This window comes from Danio rerio, chromosome 5 (genome assembly GCF_049306965.1).
Source record: "Danio rerio strain Tuebingen ecotype United States chromosome 5, GRCz12tu, whole genome shotgun sequence".
NCBI lineage: Eukaryota > Metazoa > Chordata > Actinopteri > Cypriniformes > Danionidae > Danio > Danio rerio.
In genome coordinates, this window is record NC_133180.1 from 29,817,501 (window position 1) to 29,833,293 (window position 15,793).

At 32.7% G+C, this 15,793-nt stretch overlaps 2 protein-coding genes across 3 annotated transcripts in view; both read right to left on the reverse strand.

The window, feature by feature from the left end:
• The window catches only part of man1b1b (mannosidase, alpha, class 1B, member 1b), a 13,568-nt gene extending 11,184 nt beyond the window's left edge, over nt 1-2,384 (reverse strand). Inside the window, 4 exon segments of the mRNA NM_001099979.1 lie at nt 1-9; nt 881-989; nt 1,101-1,247; nt 2,086-2,384. The exon segment at nt 1-9 is cut by the window's left edge and continues 77 nt beyond it. Of these exon segments, the coding sequence (NP_001093449.1) occupies nt 1-9; nt 881-989; nt 1,101-1,199 (217 nt within the window). The 5' untranslated portion in view covers nt 1,200-1,247; nt 2,086-2,384.
• Nucleotides 2,385-6,315: 3,931 nt separating this feature from the next.
• si:dkey-61l1.4 overlaps nt 6,316-15,793 on the reverse strand; it is a 95,208-nt gene continuing 85,730 nt past the window's right edge. For both annotated transcript variants that reach the window (XM_021476488.3, XM_068221445.2), the window contains 12 exons: nt 15,682-15,735; nt 15,553-15,606; nt 13,067-13,120; nt 12,938-12,991; nt 10,763-10,780; nt 10,601-10,654; nt 10,434-10,496; nt 10,124-10,289; nt 9,910-10,013; nt 8,879-8,956; nt 8,621-8,803; nt 6,316-6,860 (listed from right to left, as the gene is read on the reverse strand). In XM_021476488.3, the coding sequence (XP_021332163.2) occupies nt 6,705-6,860; nt 8,621-8,803; nt 8,879-8,956; nt 9,910-10,013; nt 10,124-10,289; nt 10,434-10,496; nt 10,601-10,654; nt 10,763-10,780; nt 12,938-12,991; nt 13,067-13,120; nt 15,553-15,606; nt 15,682-15,735 (1,038 nt within the window). In that variant the 3' untranslated portion in view covers nt 6,316-6,704. The remainder of the gene's footprint in view (nt 6,861-8,620; nt 8,804-8,878; nt 8,957-9,909; nt 10,014-10,123; nt 10,290-10,433; nt 10,497-10,600; nt 10,655-10,762; nt 10,781-12,937; nt 12,992-13,066; nt 13,121-15,552; nt 15,607-15,681; nt 15,736-15,793) is intronic.

A 15,793-nucleotide genomic window follows, 5' to 3' on the forward strand; every position in this document is an offset into this window, starting at 1 on the left:
CATTCATTCCTACATCAACCAAGACACACAAACACAGAGGAAGTAGCTCAAATTAGCTCAACAATCCATTCTTGATAGAAACATTAGTCATCATGAAATCAGTTTTGTAATGCATGCTACTGATCTCATTGTAAATAATTTATCCGTGCATGTTTCATTCACTGTAAAAATGTAATGTTCCACACAATGAGGTACCAACACAAATCAAGTTAATTGAATTGTTTTTACAATTTTAAGTGGACTGAACATAAAACAATTAAGTTCTTCCAAATAAAATGTTAAGAATTGAATCGTATTAACTTATTTAAAAAAAGAAGTTTAAACAAGCAGTAAAAGTCAGTTTTTGAGTGTTTGTACTATATTGTCAACAACTACAAACTTCTCTCTCTAATCTGCTGGATTTATCCTTTCATCTATATGAACACCAGCACATTTTTATAATGTAGTGCAACAAAAATCTGGTGCAAAAGAAAGAAGTAACCCCACTGTTTAATTTTCTACAAAGGGAAATTGTTAAAGCTGATATTAAGCACATAGTCTTAAGTTTATCCAACCAATTATCATATGCTTCTTTGCTTGAAGTCAAAGTGTGTAATGTTGAGATTTATCTACCAGCAGCTGCTTTGTTTGGATCATAGTCTTATAACATTTCAAACAAGCTCATTTTGGAAAAAAAAATGCTTCCATGAAAAGGGCTGTTTAAGAAGTAGGCAATAATAATAATGAACTACTGATTTTAATCTTGGATACAGAACTGTCTTCATCTAATCAAAAATGTTTTTTCTTTAATATAAACGATAACATAGAAGAAAGGAATGGTCATATCAGACCATTTACATGCATTATTCTAATAAAACCATTTTTTTAAATGGTTGCTCACCTCTCCAGTGTCCTATGAGGGTGGGAGATGTGGCGATTCCACAAACCAGCAACAGCATCAACGTAAGCAGAATCAGGCTGCGCTGCAATCTGGACAGCTGTTTCCATTTCTGGAAAATAAAAATAACGCCGCAAAATCACATTTGTGCAAACACATTTTGAAGCAACATAGGTCATACTATAAAGCAAGTAAATAAATGAGTCTGGAATATTAAACTGACCCTCCAGCAAGACTGCCGTCTCCACTGCTTGCTGTTACTGTAGCTGCCGCTTTCACTGAGAGTCAGAGATACAAAATCCTTTCTTGTTGATGGCAGCATGATTCCCTTTCTCTCTCCAGACTGTTCATAAACTCAGTGGCCTGGTCTCTGTGTACAGACAGAAAAAAACAAACTCTGTCTCAACACTTTGAGTGCCGTCTACCTGTACAACATGTTTGTTTTTACTCTAATGTCCAAAGTGCTGTCTAGGTAGGCAGTTCACTAGGTGTTGAGACACAGCTAGTGCTGACAGTCGATGCGTAGGCAGCAAGTTGGCACAGACAGTACTGATAACATGTTACAGACATCGACGAAGTGAATAAATAATGATGCATTACGATTCATATATAATCATTTAAACGTTTTTTTTTTTCTTCAAAGAGCAAGTCTAAAACTGTAGCTGACCGTCAGCTTAACAACAACTGACGGATATTGCCCAACCAAGTGATCTAACTGCACCTTATACTAAATATCTAGCTATAACGTATCTTATGAACAGAAAACTGATAACGAATTTAAATATCTAAAATAATGATTCATTCAAAGGAACCGACTCAGCGATTCATTCGTTTTCATATCAGCGCGCGTAACGTGATAAATTTAAGAAAACAAATGCCAGATTACAAAATTAAGATTTGGATTCCTTATTAAAATGAAATAATAACATGAAAATAAATAGGTTTTAATAAAAAAAAAAACAGTACTTCTTCAGTTATCGGTTTCCAACATACAGAAGTGTAGCTGTCAGACAAGTTTGTTACCGACTAAAAACTTTAAAACTGGGTAAAAAATAATAATTCTTTTGTTTAAAGAACACAAAATTAGTATTATACATGTTCGATAGAAAAAAAAAATCAGAAAAAACAATAAAGCTCACAGTAAGTTACAAGACAGCATGTTTACGCATGGATTAAGAGCAGATATCAGCCACTAGCAGCAAACTCACCTTTCTCTTGTTTTCCTGGAGTTTATCGACGCTCCAGCTGCGGGAAGCGGAGCTCTGATCGGCTCAGGGTTTCACGACGGTCCGAGGCATCACTGAAGGGCCTAGAGATCACCGGCGATCACTCTCACTCCCGAAAACCTCAGTCGACTCTTCATCGGTGCCGAATAACGCGCGATTTTCCCGACGACAAATCTGAGAAGCCAGGAGGATCAAACCGAGCATGTTGCAGCCATTTTCTCAGCTGATGTGTCAAGTGATTTCCTGGAGACGAATACACTAACGACACCCGCTGTAAGCTGTAAGGAGGCGTGTTAGCAACTTGTGGCTTTAGCATATTGTCCTCCAGAGGGCGCCAGAGAGACACGAAACGTTCAAACTTTTTTGTTTTAGTGTCCATCAATTATTTATGCCAAAAGCCCACGGGTTGATTCTAACTTACTGTACAACGTTTTGCGCTGGAAAGGTCAGTGGAGAGTCCCATTCTTCATTGTAAATAAATGCTGTTTTTAAACTATTTGCATCAATGAATCGAATTACTTTCACAACTATAAACATTAAGCAGATGGTTGACCATATTTTGACTGTTTTAAGTTAACACACACAGCATTGTTGGTTTACAAAAAAATTTAACAACTATTATCCTGTTGCACGTCTACACTTGATTTTTAGTTTTATGGTAAAAACTAGTAAGGTTTAAATGAGAATCTGAAATATTTTATGGCACACTTCAAAAAATTAAGATTATTTAGTGTTCAGAAATGTTTTATTTTAATAATGTTTTAAACAAATTGCTCTTATACTTCATATTTTTGCATTTTCATAGTATATGTAATAAGTCTGGTACTTTTATCATAAACCGATATATATCAACCATTTATTATAGGATGTGTAGAAAAAAAATGCATTGAGTGTTGACTAGTGACATTAGGAGTTAAGAAATGCAATAGTCATTTTTTTTTCTTGTTGGGCCAGTTAATTGGTGATGTTTCTTGAGCTCCGGACCACAACATTGAGATTGATGCGTCACAATAAATAAGCCTTCCATTATGGTTTGTTGGGACAATATTTGGCCAATATACAACTATACAAATAAGGGATCAGAGAGTTCAGAAAAAAATATTGAGAAAATTGCCTTTAAAGCTGTCCAAATATTGTACTTTACTAATAAAAAATTGAGTTTTGTTATACTAAAACATTTACTGAAAATTGTAATGAATATTAATTAATAATCTAATGTTTATTTTGACAAGTAAGTAATATCAGTACTTTTGATCCATGTGATATATTGCTTTTGTGGTTTAGGGTCACATAACAGAATGAAGCATCACGTGACATTGAAGACTGGAGCAATGAGACAGAATTTTAGCTTTGTTAAGACAAACAAAAATACTTTGTAAATATTTAAAAATGCACTGAAGAAACAGCTTTTAAAAAAATTGCAAATTCCCAATAATACTATTTTACTGTATTTTTTATTAAACAAATGAGTAGTGTGTTTCTAACTTTCATATTTAATAAATTTTGTTTATAGGCATGGTAAAATTAGAGTTGACAATGTTTTATAATTGTGCAAATATATTTAATTGAATAATTTTAAGAATTACCCACTTTGTAAAAGTAGTCAACTAATAACTTAAAAAGCAACCAGTTCACTAACCTTTCTATCAGGGTTTTACCTGAAGTTACACACAGTAAATGCATGCATAAATCAGTATGAGCCAGAGCAATCCACAGAAATGAAAGGAGTCATTCACTCAAAAATGTAAATTTTACTATCATTTACTCACCTATGACTTATTCCAAACCAGTTAGATTTTTTTATTGAACACAAAAGAAGATACTTTGAAGAATGTTGGAAACCTGTAACTATTTACTTCCATAGTATTTGTTTTTTTTTTACTATGGACCATGGAACATGTCAAGGGTGAGTAAATGACGACAGCATTTTCGTTTTTGGCTGAACCATCTCTTTAAGAGACACCTACCTTTATCAAAATCTCAGTTTCCTTTCAGTTGATTTACGTCATGCTAAAGGCATTAAATTAATACAGGAACTAGAAAGATCACTAATCATCCAGGATTTACTTTAGCTTCTTTTGTTTTTTTTACTAAAGGTAGTCATCACTTATCATCATTTAGTCATCATTTATGCAAACTCAACAACAATCATTTGAATAAAATCAGTTCATTATTAAAACAGAACAAAAATTAGACACTTTGCAACGAGTTGAACGGTTTTGTAACTGTATTTTAATGGGGCCTATTAAATTTGCACAAAAGAACAAAAACTGATGCTGCTTTATTCATAAACTGTCATTATAATTAGCTAATTAACACGTGTTGAATTCCAGCCATAAACAATGGTTCTACAGCAACTGTCTGACAGCTCTAATTAATTCATGTTATTAAATCTTCACAAGCAGTGCCTGACATGAGCTTGAGGCACATTGTTTTTATAGTATCAGATTTGGATGCCACATATACCACATGGCCAGATGCAACAAAACATTTCTGCATCCATATTTAAAGGCTTTCCGAGAAGAACTAAATCTGATATTGGAACAAAATGTCCATTTATGACACTTGTATTGAAATTAAATGCCCACCAAGAATGCACTGTAAAGAGTAGTGTTAAGATGATAGCAAACATTGTACATCAAAGCTCTCTTTGTCATAAGGTGCAAAAACCTGAAAAAAACAAATGAACAAAAATAAACAAAACTTAAATTAAATAGGTTGTTGAGGATGGTTTTGATGAGAATCACTTCCTAAAATGAGGAGTAACATGATAACATCATATAAATAATCAGTTATTTAACAGAAAACAAGCATTGTAAACAATTTACAACAATACATTACAACTCCCTATGAGAAGCTGTGCACCGGATTACTGTTGCAAATGAACAGACAACAAATCAGTTTATAAAGGTACACAGTAAACCGAAGGAGAAAACTTCTTTAGGGATCTCCATTCCCACAGCAGATAGAGAACAGTGGCCGGATTCATGAAACTTTCTCGGGAAGAAGTCAATTAAACAGCTGCATTTGTTTTGTATTTGCAAAAAAAAGAAAAAAAAGAAAAAAAGAATAGTTGACTGAAAAGTAAAAAAAAAAATAGGGTTGTGATTTTTCTCACCCGTCTGATGATGTGCCTGTCAGGCTTTATATCTCAGAGAAGCGGTTAGATGAGCATCATCTCTTACTTACTGTATGATCATCCTTTCTTACAAAATTTGAAGTCACAAAAATTACTTAAATGAATGATACAGAATAAAGAAACTTTGCAATCATGACTTTTCTGGATAATTTCTTATATTATACTCCCACCCACTCACTTTCATTTGTCTTATTCTGCTGTGGTGAGCCCTGATAATGAAAGGAATAAGACTTAATACTTCTGTTGAACACATAAGACAATAATTTGAAGAATGTTAGCAAACACACAGTTGCTATAGACTGATTTTCATAACATGTTTCAGTATAATGGAAGTCTTCGAGGTAATGCAACGTCATCTTCTTTTGTGATTTGCAGAAGAACAAAATTCAAACCAGTTAGGAACAACTTGAGAGTGAGTAAATGTAGGAACAATTTGAGAGCGAGTAAATGTTGACAGAATTGTTTGGGTCATCTATCCCGCTTCTGTTTCCACACAGTCAAAAGAAATGCAGTATAGGTGCACTGTAAAAATATTCATAAATTAGCAGTTTTCTGTATTTTCTGATTCATGTTTTATTTTTTTTATTTTATTTAGGCTTTTGAATTGCATTATGGGACCTTGATCGTACTTCCAACAAGGTTTAACCCTAATAAGTTCGATAAAATGCCTTTTATGAACATTTTTATTAGTTTAAAGTGATCTATTGTGTGGGTTGGCATAGTATATTACAGTACAAAAACATTGTAATAAATTGTAATCTGCCAGCACATTTTCTGCTATTTAACAGACTTATACGATATATATATATATATATATATATATATATATATATATATATATATATATATATATATATATATATATATATATATATATATATATATATATATATATATATGTGTATATGTATATATATATATAATTTCTTATACATTATATCATTTCAAACTATTTAAATGTCAATAAGTCACTTTGTTAAACTGTAGAGTGGAATTTTTAACATCAAAAGTCGACAGAGCAGAGATCAAAGTCCAGTAATGCAACTCATAACTGTAAAACACTTGTGAATCACAAAATACAGTGCTGGTTAATTAACAGATATTTTTTACTGAGTGAATTAGATAAAAAAAATTGCCCATAGTGTATGAGTGTGTAAATGAGAGAGTTTATGGGTCTTTCCCAGCACTGGGTTGTGGCAGGAAGGGTATCCGCGGGTAAAACATATGCCAGAGTAAGTAACGGTTCTTCCTCTGTGGCGACCACTGATAGAGCAGGGAATAAGCCAAAGAAAGTTGAGTGAAGGGGTCATCTTTCCCTTTAACACTACTGTCATGAATCCGGCCCCAGTAAATTAAGGTAAGTCCTGATTTTTAGCTTGTTGTTCTACGTTTGTCAGCAGAGTGACTGGATTAGAGCTCAGCATTCAGTCCAGCAGTCCTCAAATGAGAGTGTGTGTGTGTTTTAGCTGAAGCACACGTCTCCTACAGTAAACCAAAACTCCTCTGCCATGTCCCTGTGGCCAAATAAAGCCAGATCTCTGATTGGTAAAAGGTCCAGGTCTTCAGTCTCAAACTGAAAGACAGACTCCCGAGGGCCCGAATCCAGCGGCCCTGAAGGCTAAACGCACACAGAAAGGGGATGTCAGTAATTCAAATCAACAACTGATGACTCTGTTACATACAGTGACTGAGAGAGCTCAAACACGCTGCAAGTTAATGCGATAGTTCAACCCAAAAGATTTAATTCAAACAACAAAGAAATGGATGTTGGTTTAAAACCACGTGGAGGTGAGTAAATTGTGAGCATTTTCCTTTTTCGGTGAACTAGCCCTTTAAGAAAATACATGCATATACAAAAACACACAATAAAAAAGAGAAACCATTTTTATCAGTTTGACAACACATGCAAATACAGAAAAAAACAAATACATATAGAAAAACAACAGGAAATTGTGCTGTAAGTGGTCAAATATACTCACACCACGGCTTTATATGACAAGATTAATGAAGACACAGCTCACTATGAACGCTCTTGTAATCCGCTTAAACATGTTCATTAAATCAACTTTATTAATGATTGTTTTACACTCAAGTTGTACACTCACCGGCCACTTTATTAGGTACACCTTACTAGAACCGGGTTGGACCCTTCTTTGCCTTCAGAGCTGCCTTAATCCTTTGTGGCATAGATATTTCTCAGAGATGTTGGTTCATATTGACATGATAACATCACGCAGTTGCTGCAGATTTTCTGGCTAAACATCCATGATGTGAATCTCCCGTTCCACCACATCCCAAAGGTGCTCTATTGGATCAATTTCCTGTTCTTAGCTGATAGGAGTTGCGCCCGGGGTGGTCTTCTGCTGCTGTAGCTCATCTGCCTCAAGGTTGGATGTGTTGTGTGTTCAGAGATGCTCTTCTGCATAACTCAGTTGTAACAATTGGTTATATGAGTTACTGTTGCCTTTTTATCAGCTTCAACCAGTCTGGCCATTCTTCTCTGACCATTGGAATCAACAAGGCATTTGCACCCACAGATGTCTTCTCTTTTTCAGACCATTCTCTGTAAACCCTAAAGATGGTTTTGCATGAAAATCCCAGTAGATCAGCAGTTTCTGAAATACTCAGACCAGCCAGTCTGGCACCAACGATCATGTCACAATCAAACTCACTTAAACCACCTTTTTTCCCTATTCTGATGCCCGCTTTAAACTGCAGTAGATCGTCTTGACAATGCCTAATGGCACTGAGTTGCTGCCATGTGATTGGCTGATTAGAAATTTGCATAAATGAGCAGTTAGACAAGTGGCCAGTGAGTGCATGTGTAGGATTAGCAGAGCATGGTTGTTTATAAAGCATACAGTGCCATCTGGTGGTGAAAACAAAGCTCAGGATCAATTTAAGAGAGTCGCAATGCATTCAGCAAGCTTCAGAATCGATGCAAAATCATTTCTCAATTATTTGTCACAGAACTAGCAAATACAGCAGACCATAAAAAAATGTCTGGGTACTCCAAAATGTGACAAATCCAGTGTTGTTTATTTTTTAACAGCTTGATTGTACAGTTCCTGATTGTTTGTGCAGTTTTAGCCCTAATAATTTGATGAATATCACAAATAATGTTAAATTAAATAATTAAATGTCATGTTAGCAAGAGTTACTCTCATGCAGAACAACCACAGCCAGATTTGTCACTTTTCCGTAATGGACTGCACTATTTAGTGTGTGTTTCTTTATTTGCATGTGTTGGGAGAATTTGTGTGTTATCAAACTGATGTTTCCTCAACTGTTTTGTGTTTTTCTATTTAAATGTGTTTTCTTAACGTAACTTAAGCTTTCTCAGCCACCATAGTTATAATATGGCCACAGATGTCTTACTTCACAATCCAGTAACGTTCCCAAGAAGCTCTGTCTTCTCGAGTCAGCGAGGAACTTTATGTCTCTTTCATTGAAGCCCTGGTGGCTGTTTGACTGGCATGAAAATGTGATGTTCTGCTTTACAATCCTGCTGTTCAGTCGGAGGAATCGCATTTGCACCACACTGGTCTCTGTGTAATCAAACTACAAAGGCACTTTTATTTATTCAAGGGGAAAAACATGATGGCAGATATTACTGAATTTGAGCAAACACTATACCTGAAAGCCGCCATCTATAGTGCTCAACCACGTGAATGAGTCTGACGTGCCATCTTTCAGCCAGGATCTTATGGGCATCTGAAGCAGAGTGTTGACTTATTATTAGAATCACATATATATATATATATATATATATATATATATATATATATATATATATATATATATATATATATATATATATATATATATATATATATATATATATATATATATTTTTTTTTTTTTTTTTTTTTTACAAAGAAGCTCATGTGAGATTTATTGGATCTATGATGCGTTTAAAAATAATAATACTTTTATTCAGCAAAGATGCATTTAGTTGATCAAAATTGCAAAGGTTTTTGGAATACATTTTTAAATAGAAATCTTAAGCATATCATACTAAATAGAAATCTTAAGCATATCCGCATATCAGTATGGTTTCTGAGGGATCATGTGACACTGGAGACTGGAATAATTGTGTTACTAATTAATACGGCTTTATCTTCATTGGAAATTTTTTTTACTTGAACTCTTTTTAATTAAAAAATATAATTTTAAATGTATTAAAATAGGCAACAATGACTTTAAATTGTAATATTATTTTACACTATTATTTTACTGCATTCTTCATTAAATACATTAAATAATTGCAGACTTTAAGTTTAAAAATATTTAAAATAATTTATAATATATTTTACTTTATTTTCTGATATGTTACTCATATGTTACCTTAAATAGTTAATTTACACAATTTGAAAAGGATCGGATGATGATATAATAATAAATAATCACAGTGCAGCTTATTATATTAATAAATTTTAATTAATTCATTTTAATTATCAACTTTAATCTTTGGAACTATCCTTGTAACAATTAGGTTTTGCCAATTTAAGCAGCACTTTTTTGGTAAAGTACAGGTCTAAATAAGTTGCTTATTTACTTATTTATTATTACATAAAAAGTAAAAATACAACAATGTTTTACAATTATTTCTACCCATATTTTATGTATTGTCTTTTTAATCTTGCAACAAAAAGGAAACATGTCACCTGTGGCTGCAGAGGAGACAAACATGTCTGTCCTTCACTGAGGTTACAATAAACCCATAAAGCATCAGCAGAACTGCCTTGATTGGGGTCGATGTAATACATCCCTGACACAATAACAGACAAAAAGAATTAACATGCAGCACGATCCACACAGCCAAAATTTAAATATTCAGGTCTACAGATGGACAATAGCGTTGATGAGATTGACTCTGACCACTGGTTAGGTTTGGAAAAGTGATCATCAGCTCCAGGCAGCTTGTGGCCGGATGATCTTTGCTGCCGTCTGGAGGATCAATGAAGAAGCGCAGGTCTTGCTGAAGGGAGTCCAGCAGCGTTCTGAGAAGAGGATAGTTGGGCTTGTCTGAGAGGTACATAAGGTCCTGATTTGGGTGGAGAAACAAACAAATAATAACCAAAAATAAAATCATGAAGCAATCAGTTTGAAACCTTTTGTACATGTGATATGAAGCACAGTTCATGAGCAAAAATAATAACTATATTTTTAAAGGTTATCAGCTACTCACTTTTAGCTGAGTCAGTGTTAGGTTTAGAGATAAGCCTGGCGGACCCGGAAGACCTGGCGGGCCCTAAAAAAGACTGTTGTAGTTACTACAATAAAGGCCTTATTTAATGTTTTGCTGGCAGTGTTTCACTCAGGTAATGTACTGTAAATAAGTGCTGTACAACTCACTTGACGTCCTCGCTTTCCTTTTGGACCAGTAAGTCCTGGATATCCTTTTAAACCCTAATAAAGTTGAACAGATCCCATTTGACCATCAGTAAATGTTAACTGGGTAAGAAAACAGCGTGTCATTTTATTGACTGCAATTTTTTAAAAATGTTTGTAACAAACCTTTTCTCCAAACAGACCCTGTGGAGTGAGGAAACAAACATTGTGAAATCTTTTTTCGAGAACTGTTTAATAAGCGTCTCTAATATTTTTTTCGTCTCTCTAAAATTTGATAATTTCTTGGATGTTTTCATAAATGTACAACTCAATTTAAGGGCCATCCTTCAACTACGGCACTTTTAGTCTTGTGAAGTTGAGTAAAAATGACTTGTTCAAAATCAACATAACATAGCCTCATAAGTTTAAACAATTTGTCTAGTTTAAGATCTGTAAGAGGACAAACTTAGATAAGAAGAAAAACATGTTTTTTTCCATTCTGAACTGAACAAATGCCATTTCCACCACATCTCAATATACAGCTTTTATTTCAAAATGAAATTAATGATGGCAGTCAAACATTGTCTAAGATCATTTTTGTATCTAGTAACTAATCTTTCCACAATATATTTAATGATACATTTGTCAATAAAATAAATCAGATGTATATGCTGAATTGTACACCTGAATTTATAAATTAAATAGAGCATGAACTTATACATTGTGATTTCAGCTTTTAATTTGTGATGAGAACTTTTAAAATATATATATAAAAAAATAATAATAATGTGTGGGGTGACAGAAATGACAGTGGTGGAAATTACATTTCAACAGTTTATTGTCAAAAAATGAAAAATAGCTTCACCGATTAGCTTTGAATTGATACTAGTCTTTCATGTATACAAAACACTTTTAATTTAAATTCTTGAACGTTTAATAGCCTAATTCTGGATTCAACAGATAACACCCTTCAAATTAAAGAAAAATGGGAATCTGAACTTAATGAAAAGACTGAGGATGATATTTGGGAAAACATATGTTCAGAAGCTCATAAGGGGATCAACAGCTATAACTGGAAAGAGTTTGACTGGAAAACAAAAATTAGGTTTTTTAGAACACCATTGATGGTCTCCAAATATACTAATCGTCCACAGTCAGAGGAATGCTGGAGGGGTTGCGGAAATGTAGGTAATCACGCACATATATTTTGGGAATGTCCGAAGATACTTGCATTTTGGCAAGGGGTAAAGATTGAGATAATGAAAATTATGCAGGTAGATCTACCTTTTACTCCCCTGTTTTTCTTGCTTGAAGGGATACCCCAGGATATATATAATAAAAACCAGAGATATATACTACATATACTTTTACTAAGTGCAAGAAAGACCATAACAATAAATTGGATGAAGCCACACCCTCCAACAATAGTACAGTGGATAGAAAAACTTGATTGTATATATAGAATGGAGTATATGACTGCTCAACTTCAACTAAAACTGGAAATTTTTAAACAAAGATGGGCACCTGTTACATTGTACCTGAATAGGACATAGTATTTCTAGCTCCTTTAAAACTGAAAATATTGTATGTTTTTTTTTTTTTTTGTAATTTTTTTATTTACATCTGCGGCTACTGTCTTTTTTTTTTTTTTTTGTTAATAACCGCTGCTGTCACTGAATGTTCTGTTCTGTAAAACGTTTTAATGTATAAAAATAAAGTTCAAAGAAAAAAAAAAAAAATTCTTGAACGTTCTCAGATGGCATTATTTATTTTCATAGAAACCACCTAAATAATCTTTCACTCAAACTTTTTAAAGTGACATTACAGTGGTGGAAATGACACTGAAACTGTGTGACAGCTATATTTTGTATAAAAAAATAATATTGATAATAGTCTCACATGAATAACTATAAAATATTGAAATGATTTTACAAGTGTATTCACTATCATGAATAGATACCAGATAAATAATATTTTAAAATATTATTTTCATTGTTGAAGTTTAAAACTCTGGGTGTGCGAAAAGGCCAAAACACTAATTTTGACACCTAGGTTGAATATTATGAAAAAAAATATAATAGAAAGGTAGTAATTTTATTTAAAGTAAGTTTTATTGTTAGTTTGACAAAGGAAAAAGAATTTGAACAAAATTGTATATATTTTTGGATATATGATCAAAGGACGTAAAAGTGCCCGTAGTTGAAGAATTACCCTTAAACTGAGATAAGTATTTTTTTAAAGAAGTCAATAAATTTAACAAATACAAATTAAATAGATCTAGCTATTTATCAAACTTTTATAAAAGTAGGATATGCAAATTTAGCATTTTAAAATGAAAACCTTATTGAGAATGAAACTTACAGGCATGCCTGGTAGACCCGGTGTCCCTCTTTGACCTATTGGACCAATATCTCCCTAAAATTGGCACAGATTACTTAATATTTCACATTAACACACTCACACTATGTTTATGAACATATAAAATGTCACCTGCTCTCCCTTTGGTCCTGGTCTCCCTTTCACCCCCTGCAGGCCTCGATTTCCCTTAAATAAAGAAACATTCAACCACTCTCTCAGAAATCAGGGTACAAAATCAGTCACTGGAGTTACATTTTAAAATGAAATTTAAAAAGCTACACTTTTTTTTTTTTACTTTTTAGATTCTAATATATTAGGTGTGTAATGGCATATAGAATCATCCTGAACAGTCACAATACAGGCATTGCGGTACTCCAACACTGCAAAAAATGATTTTCTTACTTATTTTTTGTCATCTGTCTAGACTAAATATCTAAAAACTCATCAATCAAAAAGCTTTTTTTAGACAAGCAAAACTATTTTCTTGTTTTCAGAAATAATATGCCAAATTTGAAGTGTTTTTTTTTTTAAACAAGCTAAATAATCTGCAAATGGGGTAAGTTTACCACAGAGATTATTTTGCTTACCCCAATTATTTTGTATGTTTTAAGGAATAACTTACTTAATTTTGACATATTTCTGAAAACAAGACAATAGTTTTGTTTGTCTAGAAAATGATTCTTGATTTAAGACTTATATATATATATAAATATATATATAAATATATATATATATAAATATATATATATATATATATATATATATAAATAAATATATATATATATATATATATATATATATATAAATAAATATATATATATATATATATATATATATATAAATAAATATATAAATATATATATATATATATATATATAAATAAATATATAAATATATATATATATATATATATATATATATATATATATATATATATATATATATATATATATATATATATATATATATATAGTTTAGAAACAAGACAACAAATCTAAATAAGCATTTTTTTTTGCAGTGAACGACGAATGCAGTCAGACCAGATGTGCAGAAAAAGATCCCTGCAGTACAACAACTCTGATTGTCATTCACACATAATGCATCACGAGATACAGCTCTCAGGAATGATTTAAAAAAAAAAAAAAAAAAAAAAAAAAGCCTCTTCCGCCATGTTGTCATCAAAAAAAAGCAGCTGTCATGCAAACACTATACTGTAAACAGAAGCTTGCAATGCTATCCCCCACTACAACTGAAATTGATGAGCACAGCTGTATGTGAAAGATCTTTTACATTGATATATTGTGTCCAAAACCTTATGGAAAACGTAAAACATTTTATACTTTATCATATCACAAGAAGCTTTTCACTTCTGTAGCTGACTGTAACAAAACACTTCTGCCTGTTAAAAACAGAAGAAAGCAAGCCGTGGAGATTGGTTTCTTATTCCTGTTCTACCATGACCTAAAACAGAGATACATACCGAACCGTGAATTCTGTGTACCATTCCACTCCTATAAGTAGGCCTACATGCAGATTTTTCACAGAATTCCGCAGATTTTTAGCCCATCATTAGTTCAATTTATTTACTTGACTAAATGCATGTCAATCTATATTTATTCAGTTTTTAAATTAATTACAGTAATATTATAGTCTAATATGAAAATGTTCATCTGATTTATGTACAATACAATTTGTAAAGCAATATTTTTATATGATCATCTTTTAGTTGATATATTTTTTTATATTATATGAGAGACTTGCTTTGTTTAATCAATTAAAGTGAATCTAATTGGATTTGCATTTTAAACATTAAATAAAAGTTAAAAAGATATAATTTTTTCATTTTACATATTATGGTTTTAGTTATGACACTCCCAAAATAATTCCGCAAAAATCTGCAGATTTTTACTAAAATTCTCAGCAGAAATAGCAAAAAACGTCTGCAGATTTCATCTGGCCCTACCTATAAGATATACATTTTAGGACCTAATATGTACCTTTAAAAGTGAAGTGCTTTGAAATGTGCATTTTTTATTCAATGTTTGATGTAATCTCAACTGAAAAATCAAAAGAGGGCGGGACAGAGTAGCCACTCCCCTTTTAAAAAGCAATAGTGTTTTGTTTTTATCACAGTTTTGCCAGTGAGAGTGGTAAAACTGAATCGCATCAAATGAATAGCAAATGAGGCACGTCTTGAAGGGGGCAGGGCATTTCAGATACTACAAAGCATTTGATTGGTCAAGATTTGATGAAAAAATGAAGTATGAGGTGAGCTGAAAAAAAAACATTGATCATTTTAGGCGGAAGTGACAAACTGTTAGCTTGTTCATATCAGATGTTCATATCAGTTTTATATTTTCTAAAAGCGAATTTTGGTCACTGTTTTGGAGAACAAAAGCGCATATTTATCCTTAAAATTAACAGACTGAAACCAACAGCTAAAATTGGTTATTTTACATTCACGGGACCTTTAAAGTACTCTTTTACAGTAGATACAATAGTGTACTTTTCAAAGTGTAAATACATAAAACCCTATTAGATTCTGTGTGTAAGTTTCAACTCCCTTCTGAAATGATATTCAGTTTCTCTTTGCATTTGATTGAGCTGAATGAAGGCACCTTCAGTCCGTCTCCCCCTGGAGGACCGAGCAGCCCACGATCCCCCTTCTCTCCCTGCAGACAGAAAGAAGAGTAAACCTCAAGCTTCTCGCCTTATACTAATATGACATTTGCATTAATTCCCCAAACCTCAAAGCCTTTTGCACCGCTCTCTCCTTTCTGTCCTCGAATGCCTGGTAAACCCTGGAACAATACATGCAGGCCACTCATAAATATTCTCAGCATCTTTTTCCAATTGTAA